The sequence below is a fragment of the Ambystoma mexicanum genome, chromosome 11, assembly GCF_040938575.1.
Source record: "Ambystoma mexicanum isolate Mex_15411 chromosome 11, UKY_AmexF1_1, whole genome shotgun sequence".
Classification (NCBI taxonomy): Eukaryota; Metazoa; Chordata; class Amphibia; order Caudata; family Ambystomatidae; genus Ambystoma; species Ambystoma mexicanum.
The window spans coordinates 1,064,831,222-1,064,851,664 of NC_090934.1; the positions used below are offsets into that span (position 1 = coordinate 1,064,831,222).

The 20,443-nt window shown below is 48.3% G+C and overlaps 1 protein-coding gene across 4 annotated transcripts in view; it reads right to left on the bottom strand.

The window, feature by feature from the left end:
• FANCI (FA complementation group I) overlaps positions 1-20,443 on the bottom strand; it is a 1,757,660-nt gene that overhangs the window by 1,081,675 nt on the left and 655,542 nt on the right. For all 4 annotated transcript variants that reach the window (XM_069624307.1, XM_069624308.1, XM_069624309.1 and 1 more), the window contains one exon: positions 7,022-7,186. In XM_069624307.1, the coding sequence (XP_069480408.1) occupies positions 7,022-7,186 (165 nt within the window). The remainder of the gene's footprint in view (positions 1-7,021; positions 7,187-20,443) is intronic.

Here is a 20,443-nt window from a genome sequence, read left to right on the forward strand (position 1 = left end):
CTAACTTAGTTTTCCTCTCACGGAGGGCCTTCTCCGCCATTGACTGACAGGAGCCACAGTCGCCGGTTCGATGGTCTGAGCCCAGACACCAAAGACAGATACGGTGAGGATCGGTGATAGACATCTTCGACCCGCAGGCGTTACACTTCTTAAATCCAGTTTTGGGAGTCGAAGTGGTCGATGAAGGAGACATTTTCTTGACAGAAAATCTCGAAGCGCGCCGTTCACGAGAGCGAAGCAATCAGAAAAACGGAACTGAAGCCAACGGGCACGGCTCAAGCTATTTATACCATCAGTGACGTCGACACGGTACGGAACCCGTCGAGGGACATTCGACGCCACAGCCTCAAACACAGCGCCCTTTGCCGAAATTATTTTTCCGAAGCAGCAAAGCTGGCGAAACCAATTATCACAAGATGAGGAATACGTGGGAGGACACAATCCATTCGAAGTTGACCATTATTATCCTGCCATTTAAATAAAACTTAAGTACGTTGTGTTTCCTTTTACGAGGTAACCATCCCCTTTGCAGGGGCCCTTTTGTCTTATGATGCCTATTAGACTTCAAAAGATGACATTCCCTCAAGCGGAGCCTTGATCCCAGCTGGCAGATCCTCAAACCTGACTGGACTCCCATTATGTCGAACTTCACTTGTGCCTCTCGTGACCATCAGCTCCATCCCCTTCGTCAGGACCCACCTTTTCCCTGTCCATCTAGGACTGCACCTCCTCCGGGAGGTCAAAGGACATGGCCCTGTTCTTATGTATGACTTTCAGGCAGGCTGGTAGATCAACAGGTATTTCAGACCCGCCAACCGGAGTCTAACTGCCATGAACACTTTACTTTGGGGAAGAGACCATCAGTTCACAGTTGTCTTATTAGTGTTAGGGATAGATGTAGGCTTTTGGGACAAGACAGTGAGAACATTGTTGGTTTTGGACAGTCTTATCAATTTCACCAGTTTACTTTGAAGCAGGGAAACCCCTCTTAGCTTTAGGGATAGAGGGGCATTTTTCCAACCCTTTCCTAGTTAATAAAGGTCTATACCCAAAAATATGGCACCATTGTGTCTGAGCCTTACTTCTGCACCCTTACACAGCCATTGCAGAGACAGCATGTGCAGCCTGGACTGTGGCACCAGAAAAATGCAGGAAGCCATGAGTCCCAAGAGGTGGAGGACTGTCGTGGGTCAAGAAGAGCTTGACCATTTGCCTGACACGGGTGATTCTTCGGGGGGAAAAGCCTTCTCCATACGTGTGTCCAGAACTGTTCTGATGAACTGGAGCTTTTGCATTGGTGTGATGTGGGATTTCTGGAAATTTAAGGAGAATCTCAACCTGTGAAGCATCAAGCAGGTTTCGTCGAGCTGCGTCTATACTTGCTCCGGCGACTTTCCTGGGATCAGTCAGTTAGTCCAGGTATGGGAACACATGGGAACACATTTGCAAAGGCACGTCAGCTTCCAATCTCTAAGCTCCAACTCCACCAAAATAAAAGTGCTGCACGCAGCCCTGAAGTTCCCATGTTCTGACCACATCACATCAGCATGTTACGATTCCCACTGACTACTCATCAAAGCCCAAGTTGAATTTAAGACCATATCAATGGCCCACTGGTGTTTCTACAACAAAGCCCCCCTACACCTGAACAAAACCATCACAAGGAAACAGAAGCCTCTCTAGCGATCTTCCAACAATATCTCGCTGTCATGATGCCTACCCACAGGGATCCAGATCAAGTCCAGCAGCCCTGGAAGCAGGCATCAAGTTATTCCAAGCAAGCCCAACAACCCTGACACCGAATGGTGCGCCAACATTCAAAAAGCATTACTTAACAAAATCACTACTCTCCAAGCCAAAATCAATACAAAAAAAACGATCTCCTTGACTCAGCAGGTAATTCCCAACCCGCCAATGTCTCATCCCACAATCATTCCTTCAAACCTTTCAGCTTCTCACCTCTAACTATTAGGGAAGTGGAAAATATCATCAAGAAGTTAAAACCATCCAATTGTCAAGGCGTTGCTTGCCCAGCACCAATCGTAAAGGAAGCAGCGCCTGAGCTCGCCCCCTTTATCACCTCCCTTATCAACTCCTCCTTTAAATCTGGCATAGTACCAGATAACCTTAAGGATGCGTGGGTAATCCCCTTAATCAAAAAACCTAACTTAGACCCGAGTATCCCTACCAACTATAGGCCCATCACCACGGTACCATACTTTCTAAAAATTTTGGACCGGGCTGCATACCTCCAAATTCAAGACTATCTTGATAAGAACAACTTACTAGGACTTAGGCAATCTGGTTTCCGGCCGAGACACGGCACAGAGACAGCTCTAATAGATCTAAAAACACAAATTGAGGATTTGAAAGACAAGGGCAAACAAGCTCTCTTACTCCTCCTAGATTTATCCGCCGCTTTTGATCTGGTGGACCACCAAATCCTCTGCCAGCATCTCAAAACGGCTGCCCACTTTTCCGATACAGCTACCTCCTGGATCAGTTCATTCCTTGCAAACAGATCCATGAGAGTCTTCTCATCTCTTGCCGGGGCTGACCCAGCACATGTTCCTTGCGGTGTCCCACAAGGCTTGTGCGTATCACCCACGCTATATAACGTCTTTACGAAACCATTCTTTGATATTCTTGACCATCTGGGTGTCACCTACACAAATTATGCGGATGACACCCAGATACTCATCCCTATCACTGGTGACTACGTAATTGACGTCAAAGCTCTTAATGCAGTCTACACCGTCATCCAGGCGTGGATGGCCCACCAAGGTCTCTGCCTAAACGATGAGAAAACTGAGCTACTCATCCTAGGCTCTCAATCCAAACTTGCAAAACTTGACATCAAATATGACGCATTCAACATTGATGGCAACATCATTAAGGTTACCAACGTCACTAAAACACTCAGAATCTATTTAGACTCCACCCTCTCGCTCACCAGACAAACCAATTCAGTAGTCTCAGCATCTGCTTACACGTGCAAACTAATCACCGCTTGCCATCCCTTCCTAACTATGGACAACTGCCTGATCCTTGCCAGAACCCTCATCTTATCCAAAATGGACTATTGCAATGCCCTTTACCTTGGAACGAGTCAAAGAAACATTGACAAACTTCAGGTAACCCAGAATAACGCCATTAGGGCTGCTCTTAACATACCTAGGCGCGCCCACATCTCATCCACTAGACATAACTTACGATGGCTCTCTATCCCACGGCGTATTGCCTTCAAAACTCTTATTTTAAGCTACAAAGCACAGAACAACGCAGCACCAGCCTACTTGTCAGAGCGCTTTACGCAACACACAGCCCACAGACCTCTAAGATCTGCACATGCACACACACTCATTATTCGTAGCTTTAAGCTACAGACTGCCAGAGGCTCGAGCTTCCCGGTCCTGGCAGCAAAGCCTTGGAACTCACTACCCAATGATCTCAGGAATGTCCCCTCCCTCCAATCCTTCAAACACAGAACAAAACAATGGCTCTATGAGCAAGACGAAGATTCGGCCACCCTTTGGTAAACATCCACCGTATGTTCTGCAACCTCGATCACCTCTGTATATACTGTGACGACCTCTGTAAAATCTTTTTTTCTTTTTACATATGTCCTTGTTCTATGTATGCTTATTTATTATGCAATGTGTAATTGCCTTCTATAACCTTCTGTAACCTTTCCAAACATGCGCCCTGATGCCCTTGGGCAGGCTGCGCAATATAAATAAATACAAATACAAACCCCTGCTTGGGGCCATTTGGGTGCAGTCCTGGCGTCTATGGCGCCAGGCTCATATGGAGAGTCAGTTCTGGCGCCATAGGCACCAGGCTCATAGATTAAAATGTACCTGATGCAGACCATGCTGCAAACTTACCTGATGCAGACCATGCTGCAAGAGCTCCAAGCCAAAAGAGGCTTGGAAGGGACTACTTTACCTTGGGACTATTTTTTACACGGGGGGTGGGGGGTCCGGGAGAAATACTTACCTGGGACTACTTTGAAGGCTATTTAAACCACGCCCGAAGAGCAGCACACGCTTCGCGTTATTCCGCATCCAGCAGGGGAACGCTCATCGTGCCTGCAAGTCTGCATCCAGTCTTCTGCCTTGCCCGCCTCGAGTCTGGAGCTCCTAGAAAAAGGGAGAAAGAAGGAGAAAAGGTTAGAACAAGAGCAATACCTTTGATCCTTACCTGAATTCCCGATTCACCGCGCCTTCGAGCTGGAAGAAAGAAGTTATTTTATGCGCGTCGCCCCGCCTGCTGCAGCGCCGCGCTGAACTCACCGGCCTTCGCAGCATCTTCACTATCCACCGCATCCTTCTGCATGTTCCCGCCGCACTCCGGCACCTAAGGGAAACACAAGAACAGCAAGGTGAGCCAAGGGAATAAACAGAGGCAATATTAGTTACCCCCCATAGACTTACCTGATTTTACCGCCGGGGGTACTATTCCTCTTCACGGGTCCACCGCATCTTCGCCATACCCCAGCCCCTAAGGGGAACAAAAGGACAGTAAGGTGAAACAAAGGGGACAAACAAGCGGAAACCTCCTCACCACAATAGACTTACCTAATTTTACCGCCAGAGGCATTATTCCCCGAGACTTCATACTTTCTCTCAGCACCTGAATAAGGGAGAAAGCAACAGGTTACATACTGACATTATTTTATCGAACTCTGTTGGATAACACAAGGAACTCTTCGCTAGGGTCAAGCTGCAACCTGCAAGGAATCGGACAAGAGTGAAAGTCAGACATTTGAACTCTTACGAACTATATACTTACGGCGTCTTGCCGGAAATCTCAGAGTCAATATTGTTCTGGAAGTCACCAATTCCTGCGAACCAGTGAAGCGACTGGTTATCTACACGCCCCTGCGCTCAATGTAGGGTGTAGAGCTCATCTTTCCAAACCATCAGGTGAGACTATAAGAGTGGACATTAAAGGTGATCAGTGGGGAGAACAGCGGGGCTGAGGGGTTTACGCTGAACTCCACGGGTGGTTAATTCCCTTTCTCCATTTGCAGAAGAATACTCCTATGGGCCAAGCAAACGAAGCTAGGTGGGCCAGTCCAGTCCGTCATCTCGGCACTACGCGTCACATTGGTGGAGACCGCAGCTGTCCAGTTCAGATCGATTCCCCTGTGGGAGCCAGGTGAGCGTAACACTCACTCTCCACTCCACGCTTCAAACGTGCCAGAGCAGGTGGCGCGAACTTCAGTGTCACTGCACCCACCATTTAGAATACCTTACCTTCCTATGCAACATTCAAGAGACTTGTAAAACAGATATTTGATAAATATGAACACACACACCAGCCAGGATCTATTATAGCTATCCCGCTCACACCAAAACATTTGGCGCATGACTTTCCACCAGACCATACGTTTTGGCGTATGAACCTCCACTAATGTGCTCTTATCCATGATGATGTTTTTTCTCTACATCATTTTCTGGTGCAAACGCTGTGATACCACTGGGTTTGGGCTTTACATAAATGTTATAAATAAAACACTGGATCTCCTCAGGCGTGCCTCCACCACTTCCATCAGTTTAGTGAATATCCTACGAGATTTGAGAAACCAGAAGGTGTCTCACCCACCAGTCCCTGGGGATCTGTCATCCAGGTGGCTAGGACACGGCCATCACTTTTGTATCCAGTTCCAGGGGGTGGACCATTGGGTTGCAGGTGAAAGGATCTAAAACGAAAGGATCAAATGCCTTTTTTTCAACACCAAAAGTGCAGATTTTTTTTTTTAATGCTTTTTTTGTTTTGTTTTTTATGGGGTGTTTCACACCCCAACCCCCAGTTTTCCATTTAAACAAAACTTTTTTATGCACACTAAACTAAAAAATATATAAATAAATAAATATAGAAGCGTTCACATTTTTTTTTCTGGTCCTTTTGGTTTAGAAAAAAGGGCATTCGATCCTTTGTTTTCGATCCTCTGACTGGACACCGGACCATTGCGGGAGGATCACCTGGGTGAGGGGTCTTTGGGGAGTGTAAATGGGACATCGGATAGTGAGACGTTGTATCCCCTTCCCTGTAACATCTTTACCCCATCCTACCATGCAGGATACTTAGGAACTCAACCCGCCCCCCATCTTCCCCCCCTTTCACAACACAAACACTTTCTCACGGACAGCCCGCTATGGGAGAAAATGGACTAACACCCGAGCCGTATACCTCACGTGTCCCAATACAATGGTTAGGCAGGGTCAGGCAATTACTGAACACCACGCACACCTGACTTCCAAATAAACTTCCCCACACGGATAAAAGAAAGAGCACACACTGAGCGAAAAAAAGCACACAAGGAAACAGCAGTTCCAAGATGGCAGTTTAACACGAGGAGAAAGATGGCGAAACCGAAGTGGATCACAAGGAAGGAGGTTCCCCTGACCTTTTCGACAAGGAACTGTTACGTTCATGATACATCGAGAATAGAAAGCGTAAGACCAGGAACCCAGGCTAAGGAATCCTGCATTGTGTGTCGGAGGTACCCGGAGCCCTCCTGCCTCTATAATCAAGGTGGGGAGAATCACCAGCTGCTGTGGTACTGTCCTTGGCTCCAACAACAAAGCAGCGTCAGTGAAATCAACACAGCCGGTGAGTTGGGGAGACAGATACAAGACCGGTCTGTGTTGAAGCCAAGGTTGCAAGCAGCAACATTGTATGGCGAGCGCTGGAACGAACATTGTATGAAACGCATGTAATAACCAATGCAAGTAATGTTGAACTGCAGATGAGTGACTGAACTTTGAAACCAAGATATAGGATACCTTTGACATCCACAAGTAGGGATGGGAAGGGTTCTCAACAGCTGAGAAGGAAAGAGGTAAGAAGGAAGGTTATTTCTGCAAAAGGACAAGCATCCACACCCTGGAGATTTCTGTGGTTCAAACGCACTTACATGATTAACAGACATAGAAAAAACAAATGGCTATTAATCATCATAGTAAGAAAGAGACTGGGCTGTGTTGCCATGAAAAGAACTAAAAGGTCTTACCTGAACAAAGCAGTCAAGAGCTTGGCTACAAAGCTCATCGAAAGAAGACTTCTGCACGTCTTATTATTGCCAGCAGATTTGCCTTTTCCACCTTTCTCTTTTAGAATATCAGACAGTTTACTGTAGCACATGAACAGACCAAGCACATCCTCAAACTTGCTTTTGCTGTTAAGACAAAAAATGTTAACAAGGCATTTGAGAGTTTATACTTTTAAAAAAAAGACAATTTAAACATGAATGGGCCTTGAGCATCGAATACTATGAACAAATATGAAACATTAACTAAACTAATTATTGTAACCATTAACCAAGCCAATTTTGTTGGCATTTTTAAGTATGTATATATTGTGATATTTTAAGTGTATATAGTGCATAGCGTACATATGGCTGCATTGATGAAAAGTGGATGAATACTGGCTTGAGACAAGATCTGTGTGGTTGTATCTACTGATGTATGTATGGTGGCACTGTTGAATAAGGAACAGGTTACTTACCTGTAACTGTTGTTCTCCAGCATGGGTCTGGCATGGATTCACATGCTCATGAATATTCCCCGTCGTCAGGCTGGGAATCCTCGGTAAAGAAAAAACAGTATCAGTTTAGTTTCTGATCTGTTTTTCGTAGTAGTAACCAATCACTGATCTCTGCGTCATACTGACCAAAGCCAATGACTGCCCTCTACCTAAGCCCCGCCTCTGGTAGCCATCTTCAGATTTGGAAGCACGTGAAGTGGCAGTATGACCAAGTGAAGAGCCGCAGAGGGGTAGGCGGGAGGGTTCGCATGTGAATCCATGCCAGACCCATGCTGGAGAACAACAGTTACAGGTAAGTAACTTGTTCCTTCTCCAGCATGGGGTCTGGCATGGATTCACATGCTCATAAATAAAAGAATACATAGCAGTACACACATGCACAACCACGGGAGGTGGCAAAGGCTCAACATTAAGCATTATATCCAAAACTCAAATTTAAGCAATTCTTACCTCCTCACCAGGCTCACCTTAGGCGAACAGGTTGCGCAGCACTGCTTGGCCGACCCTGGACTCCTCCCTGGAATCCCGATCGACGCAGTAGAATTTCGTGAAGGTGTGCGTCGACCTCCACGGAGCAGCCCTGCAGATGTCCAGCAAGGGCACACCAGATAGGAACGCTGTGGTAGCTGCGATCGCTCTGGTGGAATGGGCTCTCGGACGGCCAGGCAGCGGTCGGTTTGCCAACCGATGACAGTACATTATACAGCCGGAGAGCCATCTGGAAATGGAAGCCTTCGAGAGAGCCTTCCCCTGATTGACAGGTCCAAAGTTCACAAAGAGTTGTGACTTCTTCCGAAAACACTTTGTGCGGTCCACGTAGAACTTCAGCGCTCTAGCCACATCAAGCAAGTCCTTTCAGCCGGCGACGAAGGCGATGGGAAGAAAACAGGCAACACCAAGGGTTCGTTGAGGTGGAAGTCCGACGGCACCTTGGGCATGAAGGAGGGGTGTGTCCTGAGCACTACCCTCGTGTCGTGAAAAGTCAAGTACGGGGGCTTGCAGGAAAGGGCCTGGATCCCTCCCACCCGTCGTGCGGAGGTGATGGCCACAAGAAACGCTGTTTTCCACGACAAGAACTTCAACGGAGCCGAGTGCAGAGGCTCGAACGGAGGTCTCATGAGCCTGGTCAGCACCACGTTGAGCTCCCACGCCGGGGCCGGAGCCTTCACTGGCGGGAACGATCTGAACAGTCCCTTCATGAATTCTTACACCAGACGATGAGACCACAAAGACGTCCGCCCCGTGGTTCTGGTGTATCGGGAGATCGCAGCAAGATGAATCTTGATGGACGCGTGCGCCAGTCCAGCCTTGGCCAGCGTCAGTAGGTACGGCAGTACCTGGGGAGCCGTAATCCGTAGAGGGTTAATCTTCTGTGCGTGGCACCAGACAGAGAACCTCTTCCATTTGTGTCCGTAGCATTTAAGAGTTGAGGACGCCCTGGCCTTTGCAAGAACCTCTCTGCAGTCGGCCGGTATGTCGTAGCCTCCAAACTCTAACGCTGCAGGAGCCAGGCCTGCAAGTTCAGCGACTTTGGGTTGTGATGGAGGATGGCGCCGTCCCTCCCTGGAGAGAAGATCCGCGTCCACGGGAAGCTTGATTGACGGGGACGCTGACAAGTCCAGAAGGTCCGGGAACCATATCTGCCTCAGCCACGCAGGTGCGACGAGGATCATCCTGCACCGTGACCTCTTGAGCTGGTTGATGAGCCGGATCAGCAGCGGCAATGGAGTGAACGCGTATAGAAACAGGCCCTCCCAGGGGAACGAGAAAGCATTGCCCATGCTCCTCGGCTGGGGAAACCTTCTGGCGAACCTCCGGCACTTGGAGTTTGTCGCCGTCGCAAACAGATCGATCTGGGGTGTGCCCCACCGTCGGAAGAGGCGGTCCACTAGATCCTGCCATAGTTCCCACTCGTGGCACGAGCGCAGCTCTCTGCTGAGCGAGTCAGCGATGGTGTTTTTTATTCCTGCCAGGTGAAACGGCACCAGAAACATCCCTTGGGCGACGGCCCAATGTGACAGGTCCTGCGCCTCCTTGGACAGGGCTGGGTATCTGTTACCGCCCTCCTTCCCGATGTAGAACATGGTGGTGGTGTTGTCGGTGAAGATCCTAACCACCTTGCCCTTTAGGGACGGAAGAAAGGACCTGAGGGCCCAAAACACTGCACGGAGCTCCAGGACGTTGATATGGAGGGACTTCTCCGTCGGAAGCCACCAAAGGCCTCTCGCGTGCAGATTTTCGGCGTGCGCTCCCCACTCTTCCAGGGAGGCATCCGTGGTCACTGTCTCCTGGTGGCCGGGGTTCTGGAAGTCCATGCCCGCCGTCAGATGCGCGCGGGTGCCCCACCACCGGATCGCTCGTCGGAAACTCTCGTCAAGTGTGATCCTCTCCTCGAAGCTGCCCGTCGTCTGGAGCCAGCATGCGTCCAGGAACTCCTGCAACGGGCGCATCCGGAGCCTGCACAGGCGGATGAGATAAATGCAAGAAGACATCATTCCGAGGAGGGACTTGATGGACCTCACCCTGGCCGCGTCCGCAACCAGCATCTGCTGCACTTTGCCCAAGATGGCCCTCGTCCTTTCCTCCGACGGAGAGGCCAGAAGCGACAATGTGTCGAGCTTTGCTCCCAGAAACAGCGCGTCTTGCGCGGGCACCAGGTGGGACTTGGCGTAGTTTATGGAGAATCCCAGGTCCGCGAGTAGTTGGACGGTCCTTGCCGTGTGCTCCACGGCGAGCTCCTTCGTCTTCGCCCGGATGAGCCAGTCGTCCAGGTAGGGGTAGACGTGGATCCCCTCTAGGCGCAGCCGCGCCGCCACAGGTGCGAGGCACTTGGTGAACACCCTGGGTGCCGACCTCAATCTGAAGGGAAGGGCTCTGAACTGGTAGTGACGCCCTTGGACCACGAATCTGAGAAACTTTCGGTGTCCCTTTAGGATGGGGATATGGAAGTAGGCATCCTCCAAGTCCAACGACGACAGGAAATCGCCCTCCTCCAGTTGACCCAGGACATGTTGGAGGGTGACCATCCTGAACTTCTGTGCCTTGATGAATTTGTTCAGTCGTCGTAGGTCCAGGATGGGACGCCATCCTCCCGTCTTCTTCTTCACGAGGAAGTATCTTGAGTAAACTCCGGAGCCCCGAAGCCTCTTTGGGACAAGCTCGATGGCGCCCTTCCTGAGCATCCCCCTTACCTCCAAGAGAAGTTGAGGGACGTGATGTTCCTTCCTGGCCACAGGGGGGACACACGGGCACCTCTTTAGAAACTCGAGCGCGTGACCCTGAGCCAGGGCGTCCAGCACCCAACGGTCGGTGGAGATGGACTCCCACACGCCGACGAAGCTCGCCAGTCGGCCTCCCACCGGGGTGCTTCGGTGGGGGCCCGACCCCACGGCCGGTTCAGTCCTGCTTCGACGAGGTCCTCCTTGGCGACGACGGCGGGGTCCGCCCGACTTGCCTCGTCCCCTGTAGGCTTCCTGTGACGACGAACGGGCCGCTTGACGATAGGTGGAGAATCCGCCGATGGAACCTTTGGAGGCACCCTGTTTGCCTCCACCGCTCCGAAAGGGCGGCCGTCGTTGCTGGAGAACACCAAGAGCCCGGGCCGTCTCCGTGTCCGCCTTGATGGCCTGTAGGGAATCGTCAACTGTTTTCCCAAACAGGTTGCTCCCGTCGAAGGGCATGTCCAAGACTCTGGTCTGCACGTCCTGACGGAAGTCAGTAGCCTTGAGCCATCCACGCCGCCTAAGGCACACGCCGTTGCCCAACTGGTGAAATCCAGTGTCCGCGATGTCCGTCGCCATCGTAATTGCGTGGTCCGACGCCACTTCTCCTTCCTGCAAGATCTCTAGGGCCTCCGCCCTCTTGTCGTCTGGTAGGTAGTCCAGCAGGGGGGCGAGTTTGTACCACAACTCCCTGTCGTAGCGGGCTACGATAGCCAAGGTGTTGGCAGCCTTAATCGTCGTCGCTGCCGAAGAGATGACTCTGCGTCCCATCGTGTCCAATTTCTTTCCCTCGCCGTCCGGCGGAGAGGTTGATGTAGAGGCCGCGCCCCCCCCCGCTTTCTTCCTGGCCGCCGCGGAGACGACCGAGTCCAGGGTCGACTGTGCCCGAAGGCACAAGGGGGCCGCGTCCGGGACCCGGTACTACTTCTCGTACCGATCCCTTCTAGCCGGAGTTGTGGATGGGTTCTTGAGGAGGGCGAGACCCTCATCCCAGATATCGTCCAGTAGAGGTACAGCGAGGACCGTCTTCCTCTTGGTCTTGCACCGTTGATAAAGGAAACCTTCCTTCTTCTTCTCTTCCGGGCAGAGCTGGAAAAGCTCGTATGCCCTGGCGATCATGGCGTGAAACGATCCAATCTCGTCGGGCGGGGAAGCCCGGTAGGGAGGTGACGACGGGAGATCCTCGTCGTAAACCTCGTCGTCACTACCCGTCACGGCCGTGTCAGTCCCCGTATCATCCCCACGTGTCGTGGACGGGGAGGAGGGCTGAACAGGGCGCGAAGGTTGAAAAGGAGGTGGAGGATGAATCCTTCTTCTCTTAAGAGGAGGGCTCCCAGAAGGGCCTGGCTCCGGGTCCCCCGTCGGGAGCGGTTCCTCCGTTGGTGGTAACGGCAGTCTCGTCCTTATCTCCGAGCATAAGGACTGTATAGCCAACAAAATGGCCGCTGAGTTGTCTTGCGGCACTGGTTGAGAGGGTTCCGACGGGCAATCAGGAGCCCCGTCGGCACCCTCGACGTTCTCATATTCTCCCACGTCGGGGTCCCTCCCGACAGGATGGTCTTCTTCCACGCCAGAGCCGTGGCCTAAGACTTCGATCAGCTCCTCCTCAGAGGTTGAGGCCGAATCTACGACGACCTCCTGCCCCCCCCTTTTTCTTCTCCATCGGAGGTTTCACGGTGGTCCTGTCGATGGGCATGAAAGAGGACTCCCTCCGCGGTGGCAGGGAGATTCTGGGCCCCGAGGTCGCCACCACTGGTGTAGCCTCCACAGGCTGAGCCAGGGCCGCCGCGACTGTCTCGATAGAGGCCTTGGCCGGATGGATCAGGCTTTCACCACCTTAGGTGCGCTCACCGCCTTCTCCTTGGGGGGAGGGTCACCACCTCGCTCCCCCTCCGATGGGGCCTTCGAGCACGACCGGGGTCTCTCCAAGAGCTTCGCCTGGTGCTCGGCCTTCCTCTTACCCGAGCCAGAGCGTTGGCTCGTGGTTGATGGCGCCGGGGAGGATGCGCCCTGCCTGGCACCCGTAGAGCCTGACCGTTCGGCGCTCCCGGTGCCAGCGGAATCGCGGTACTTGGCCTTCTGTTGGACCCCCGTCGCCGGGGCGCCCTCAAAGGTCTTAGAAGACCGCTCGGACTTCTTCTTCTTCTCGCCTGACGGACTCTTTCCTTCCAGCCAGTTGGCGAGACGCTGATGGCGGTCCTTCATGGTCCGCTCCGACATATTGCCACAAAACGCACAGTCCTTCTCCACGTGCGTCTTGTCTTCATGCAGGCAGTAAAGGCAAAAGGAGTGTTCGTCGTCCTTGAAGACATTCTGAAGCTGGCATCCAGGGCAGACCCTGAATAGCTTTCCGGGCGACGAGCTTCCCTTCTCCTGGGCCATGTCCGAGATGGGCCTGAGAAGCTTCTGGAGTCCGCCAAAAGCGTGGCTCGACGAAATCTTCACCCTTGAGGGGCGTAGAATAATCCGACACGGGTCCCCATTGATCGGATAAAGAAACGATGGAGCTTGAGGCTCTTTTGACCGAAAAAGAGAACATTTTCCTAAGAAAAAGCGTGAAAAAAAGCACTAACGCTCGAGAGCAATAGCACGAGGATCCCAACACTTGAACGTGCAGTAAAAATCTGTAGATGACTGCCAGAGGCGGGGCTTAGGGAGAGGGCAGTCATTGGCTGTGGTCAGTATGACACAGAGATCAGTGATTGGTTACTACTACGAAAGACAGATCAGAAACGAAACTGATACTGTTTTTTCTTTACCGAGGATTCCCAGCCTGACGACAGGGAATATTCATGAGCATGTGAATCCATGCCAGACCCCATGCTGGAGAAAGGGTGGTTTCTGTGTAACAACAAATTAATGGCACTATATGTCCAGATAATGCCATCAATGGCGGGTACTGCACCCATATTTTATTTTAAGTATTGGTTTTTGACATCTGGAAAGCGGAGGAGAGCATTAAGCTTTAACCTCTTCTACTTTATCAGCATTAAAGAAAAAGTTATCAACAAACTTCTTTCCCAGCAAGCCTGGCACCTTCATGTAGTCGCCAAACATGTGACACTTACATTTATTTATTTATTGGGTATTTGTAATGCGCCTATACACAGTGTTTTTCAAGGAGCAACATGACAAGAATAAGGGGAGGCAGGGATGACAAACACAAAAACGATTTATTTATTTATTGGGTATTTGTAATGCGCCTATAAACAGTGTTTTTCAAGGAGCAACATGACAAGAATAAGGGGAGGCAGGGATGACAAACACAAAAACGGTCCTACTAGGCCTTGTGACATTGGGATCGGGTAAGTGCAGTAACAAGAAGTGCGGGTAGAGGGGATGGGGTGAAGTGCCGGTCAGGGCGGAAGGGCCTGTGGGCTAAGCGAGTGCCAGGGGAGGCCAGGTGGACAGGCAGGTTAATTCAGAGAGTGCAGGAGACAAAAGGTCCACGTGCTAAGTGTGAGGTACGGGGCTGGAAGTGCTCTAGGGGTGCAAGCCCAGTCATGCTTGTGCAAGAGGAGGGGGCCCGGCAGGGCAAGTGCAGGTTGGGCAGGGGCAAGGGGGGCATCCGGGGAGACCAAGTGCAGGGATGGACAGGTCGGGGTAGGCCTGGTGTCCTGTAAGAATTTGAAGGAACCAGGCAGTCAGTCAAGAGGCAGAGGGGCCATTAGCAGTGGAGGGGGAGATGTAAGGAGGAAGAGAAAAGGAGGGTCTTGAGGAGCTTCCGGAATGTAAGGAGATCTGGCTCAAGTATGACACAACATGCAGGTTCACAGTTGCCCCTGGACCAACCACTTGCTCTCCCTTTCTACCCTTATATAAAGTTAAAGAAAAATGTATACATATGTTATAAATCAATGAAATTCACATTTTCCTTACACCATATATTTCACGCACATGTTTAGTGTCTCAGTTCCTTTTTTTTCCATCATGAAAGGCAGAAAGAAAACAAATGTTGTACAGTCAAAGCATTTCAGAGCATGGTCCCTCTTCATGGCTAAACACTGCATATGTTCATTCAACGATCCAAAAATAGAGAGAAAAATAAAATACCATCAGAGTGTCTGAGCTAATCTTCAGAACCTTTACGTTACTTTATTTGGTATAGCGCAGCAATGGACCTGTGGACATAATGGCGCTGGCAAACATGAAGACTTTGACCGAGAAGAACATGAGGCTGAGAATCAGAGGAGAGTGTCTTAGTGAGTTCATGATCGAGATTAAGCAAACCTACAAGAGGTAACTGTGCCAGCTCTGCTCAAAATGTAAAGCATGCTCAAATATGACCCAAGACTTAGAGCTGAGTCTTGACTCTCATTCGAGCATTGGCTATACAACATTTATGCTTTCTCACCGCCTTTAATGACGGAATAAATAATAACTGAGCCACTAAACATGTACTTGAAATATATGGTCTAAGGACAATGTGAATTTCATTGATTTATAACATATATACACAGGTCTTTCTTCAACTTTTTATAAGGGAAGAAATTGGAAGTGCGCGCATCGGTAGTGCCATTGCAAGTGGCTGTTGGGCTGCAGTGCATGCTGTTGGACTTAACTTGCCGTCCTCAATTTGAAGGGACCAATTTGTTTCCTGCCGTAACACGGCTTTGGAATAAGGACTCTCTGGACTTTTCTGAACTACATATTCAAAGTAATTGTATTTCTGCTTAACACTGTCTTTGTTGCACTGTGATCTGCACTTACCTGCTCTTACCGCGGTTCGCAGTGTCCAACCTATACTCCGCTTGTGTCTTACCTAGGTTTGTTTCTTTTACTCACAGCTTCCCCCTGTGACCCCGCCCACCTGCCAGCCAACGTCCCCTCCTCACTTTCCATAACTATTGGGGAGCGTGCGCATCGCAAGTGCCATTGCAAGTGGCTGTTAGGGTGTGGGGTTGTGGGTGAGTGGCTGACTTCATTTTGATTGCTAATATTGCACTCCATTATTATTCTTTTTAAGAGTGTTTCATAACCTTGTACTAGGCATCCCTTTGCGGCTGGTGCAAACTATATATTTTTGCCTTTTTGTTATTTTTCATACATTCTTAATAGAGTGTAGCTTCTGCTACGGATGCTTTTCCTCCACTACGCTTTCCAACTATAGTTAACGGATTACGTAGTGGGCGAAAACGTACTACTACCAAACTGGCAATTGCGGATTGTTGCACACCATCTATTTCATCTACGATGGAGACCACAGAGGGAATCAAAGTGAATGATTCTAACGATGTAGATCCCCTCCCAGTTATTGAAGGAAAAGATCTTAACACCGCAACCGGTATTCGGGGAATTTTGGATATCGATCCTATGATTGCCCCTGTTTTGGGTGCCATGAACAACTCTGTGTTAGAGAATGACATGTTAATGCCCCCTTCTATAGATACCATGGATAAGGCGCCTGGAGATCTAGACTTACAGAGTACCTCTCCTTCTTTAAAAATTACCACCTGTATCAAGGACATCATCTTTGACAATCTTCCATCAGACAGGACTCCTTCTGTCGTTGTGACTGAATCCCTTAGACTGTCCAAAAAACTATCCACTCAAACATTGAATACAGGTTCCTTATCTATAAAAGAGGCAAACACAATCTTGCCAAAAGAATGGATGAATGATTGTGATAACTTGGATGACAGTCTAGATATGGATGCAATCAGAAAATAAATGGGTGTGGAATGTTTTAACAACCATCTTGCCAACTTTTCAATGTTAGCTCCTGCGATTGAGACTGAACTGGGCAGGCGATTCAGACTCTCGCATGAGCCTTCCACACAAGTAACCCAAAGGTGTTGAAAAATTTTTTCTCTTTAATAATGTACCAATTTATTCATACTCTGTACATTCCCGCTACTACGCACATAGAGAAGATCGTGAAATTGGTAGCATATTTACTCCAAGTATTTCCTCTAGGACTGTACCTAATGTGCAACTCAATAGCTCTCCTATTTCCGAAAAAAAAGATAGAAATCCAACCCAAGATATTAATACTCTAGAATGTCCTATTGACCCCCAATCTTCCACTTCTGCACCTATACTTGTTAATCCGGGTACAGCGAAAGCCTCCCACTCTAGCTTTTATATCCAGCCCCGAGGCCTTCACAGTAATCACCCGGATTTTGAATTTGTTAGACAAGGGTCACGAGCAAACACATGAGGAAGTTAGATTTTTGCATTTACAAATTATATAGCTGTCTGTCAAATTAAGCAAAATAGAAGGGTTGCTTTTTACTTGTAATAAGATTTCAACTCTTAACCCACAATCGTGAAGATAGGCCATCAACCATATATATGGCCACCCAGACAAAAACCTTTGCTGAGGCAGTGGCTGAAAGTCCTAATTTAATGCCTCGGGCGGCAATCGTCCGTGAGCAAACTCTCCAGCAATTAGTGGCATCAAACGCTTCAAATATGGTGGAACATGTGCTCGCTGTTAAAGAAATAGCTACTAGGATTACGGTCCAACCACGATTGAATGATTCAGATGGCTCTCCGCCCCAGGATATTTAAAAAAATGCGCCCCCTGATAGCCCCTCTGCTCTTATTGACCTGATTGATCTATCTGGAGAAGATATAGAACTGAAGGCGACTCACAAGGTGCCCAATGTTGTCCCTTGCCCTGTCTTAACTCTTTCTGTTGCTCTTACAAGAAAACAAAAAAGAGCCCTTGCCAGAGTAGAGAAACGCAAGGTATATGACAAAAGAATGAAGGCAAAAGCAGAAAAAAAATCTAAAAATCAGGCATCTGCCAAAAATGACAGACATAACACCAACTTGAAAGAAATATTCAATTTATCTGGTGGTGACACCATCATTGACCTAAACCAACTAAACGAAGAATCAAAAGCTTTGCTTAACCTTTCTGAGCCTACTTAATCGGCTCAGTCGTCATCAAAGCTCCCTATTGATTTGAAAAATGTACCTGACCCCAGTGGTATGTCGGGATTGTTCCCTTCGAACCCTAGCAAAGGTGAGAAAAAGGGGACAAATAAGTCAAATAAAGGGGCCTTGTGTGCTCTCAAAGACAAAGAAATCCAGATAATACTGCCTATCCTGGACAACTGCATTCATGCCCCTAAACAAGCTGTATTATCACACTTCTATCCTATGTTGGCCCCTAGGAAAACCGATAAAGTAATTATTGGCCTGGGCAACGATCAGGGCTTAAAAGGCATATGCAAACCCACAAAATTGAAAGAAAGCAGACAACCTCTACCTGCTGATCGTTTGTCAAAATGAGGAGATAATCGTGATAAAAAAGGAGAGGAGACCTAAGCTGAGCTGCCTCTACAACACACTGCTAATGGCTCTCCACAGATGGCTTCTCTGGCTACATGCAGTGGCGCTCTTGACAAAGATCCAGTGCACAAAGTCGTCTCCAACTTGGCTATTGAGCTTAAATCTGCCACTCTGATGGGCTATTCCAGCCTAACTAATTATAAGATCTAATGACATTGAATGGGTGAAACTTGCCTCTGTCAATAATAACAATATGATTTGCAGATTTAACTCCCTATTTATAATGAAACTCATTTGGGGACCAGCGAGATGACCTGAAGTCAATTGATTTAGTACCCACATTATTTACTTATATTGACGATGACGAAGCTTATGTCAATACCCCAACCACATCTGAGGAAACTCCTAACTCTTCTGCCCAGGGAGTTGTCCCAAAGATCGCTAACAACACAATAAAACAATTGATGGCTTTTGTGTCTGCACTTAAGGGGTTTCAATTGATGGATCCATCTACTGCACTATCAGGTTTGCAAGCTGACTCGTTAGGAGACTTATAGCCCCGCTAACCTTCATATAATATCATGGAATTCCTGTGGTCCTAATGACTTCAGAACTTGGCATAGGAATACCAACCATCTTATTCTAATACAGGAAACTATGTGCCAACTACCCTTCACTGTTGAGTTTTTTTTTTGCACAAACCCATGAGGCAACCCGGGGCCTATTAGGAAGACCATCGGGTGGGTTAGCTATTTTGATTAACACAGCATGTAAGTGCTCTTCAGAATTGGTTAGCAGCTCAGCTGCACTTCTGGCTATTCAATTAACTGCCAATGTAAATCCTTCTATTACTGTTTTAGTAGTTTGCATCTATTGGGACAAGCTATCCACTTCCCTTACTGTCATCCTTGATGAATTGATTTTGTGCTGGAGACAGCATTCGTTGCTAACCCATCTGTAAGAATAGTTGTTGGTGGCGATTTTAATGCCTTCCGTTATGATGCCTTATCTCATACTAATGTCATGGTGCCAACTCAATCTGAATTGTCTAGGAAAAACGGGCAAATCTGGTTAGACTTTTTTAGAATGGGATATGCAATCTCCTCCTATTAGTTTGGTGCCTCACAATTACACCTGGTATAGGGGCACAACTCAATGATTGACTTTTTCTTCATTTCTTCGAGACTCTACCCATTTACTACTCCTGTTACTATTCTTAACCCTGAATTAGGTGATCATATGATCATTAATTTGGAGTTACGTCTACCTTTTGCCTGTTTTTCTGAATACCCTAGCTTAACTTTGTTTGAACCTGAGTGACAGTCATTGTCTGTACGATGGAATGTCAAACTTTGCCATAAGCTTGTGAAATGTATTGAAGCCGATTGTGAAATTACAACCAAAATAGCTGTGGGTTGTCCATCGCTACTGTACGTTGAAGCAAGAAATGTCTCCCGTATTCAACTTCATATAAACAGTCTTGTTGTAGAAAACAAGTTGCAAGTCTATCCATCTGTTAGTCATGCTCACACATACAATTCAAATCTCGCGGCTTTCAAGAAAGATACAAATCGACATATCAAACAGCTACTAAGATCCAATCTTCACTGGGACGCCATTAGAGAACATATAAGGAAAATCAAACAGACTTACAAAAATAAAATAATAAGGTTGAAAAGCTCTTTATATTTAGCTGATAACCAAAATATTTTCTACCACCTATTAAGACATGACACTAGACCTGTGTGGTCTATTTTGCAAACCCTGAGTTCTGATTCCTCACCGGCAGTTTGAATCTGTAATCTCTGCAGACGCCTGGACTAGCTATATAAAGAAAAAATACCAGATGCCGGAATGTTTTGTTTCTCTAAAGGGTGGCCAACCCCGATAAGTCCCAGGTATGCAATCGAAATGGTCTATCTCTGACACTGTCGATGTTATAGGCAAACAAAAAAATTCCAAGGCCCCCGGCCCCGACGGGTTGCCTCCCTGTGATTACAAATCCGATCCCCTACTATGGGCTCACATTCTAAAGATTTGTTTCGACTTGATCCTTCAGTCTGGTATTGTTCCATCCTCCTGGCGTTCTGCTCTCATTATACCCATCTATAAAAAGGGACCTCATGCTTCTCCGAATAACTATCGTCCCATTGCGTTAACAGATGCCTCCTTAAAAATAAATTCCTTGCTTTTGTTACAAGAACTACAAACCTTTATTGACAAACATGCTATAATGTCTCTTTACCAAGTGGGCTTTCGTAAATTCATTGGCTGCCCGCTTAATGCAACTCTCTTAGCCCATCTTGAGGCACAAACCTCTTACTAAAATATGGGGCCAGTCTATTTGGCCAGCTTAGACCTTACTGCAGCTTTTGATAGCGTGATTCGCAAGATTCTATGGTCCAAAATGATACTATTGGGCATCC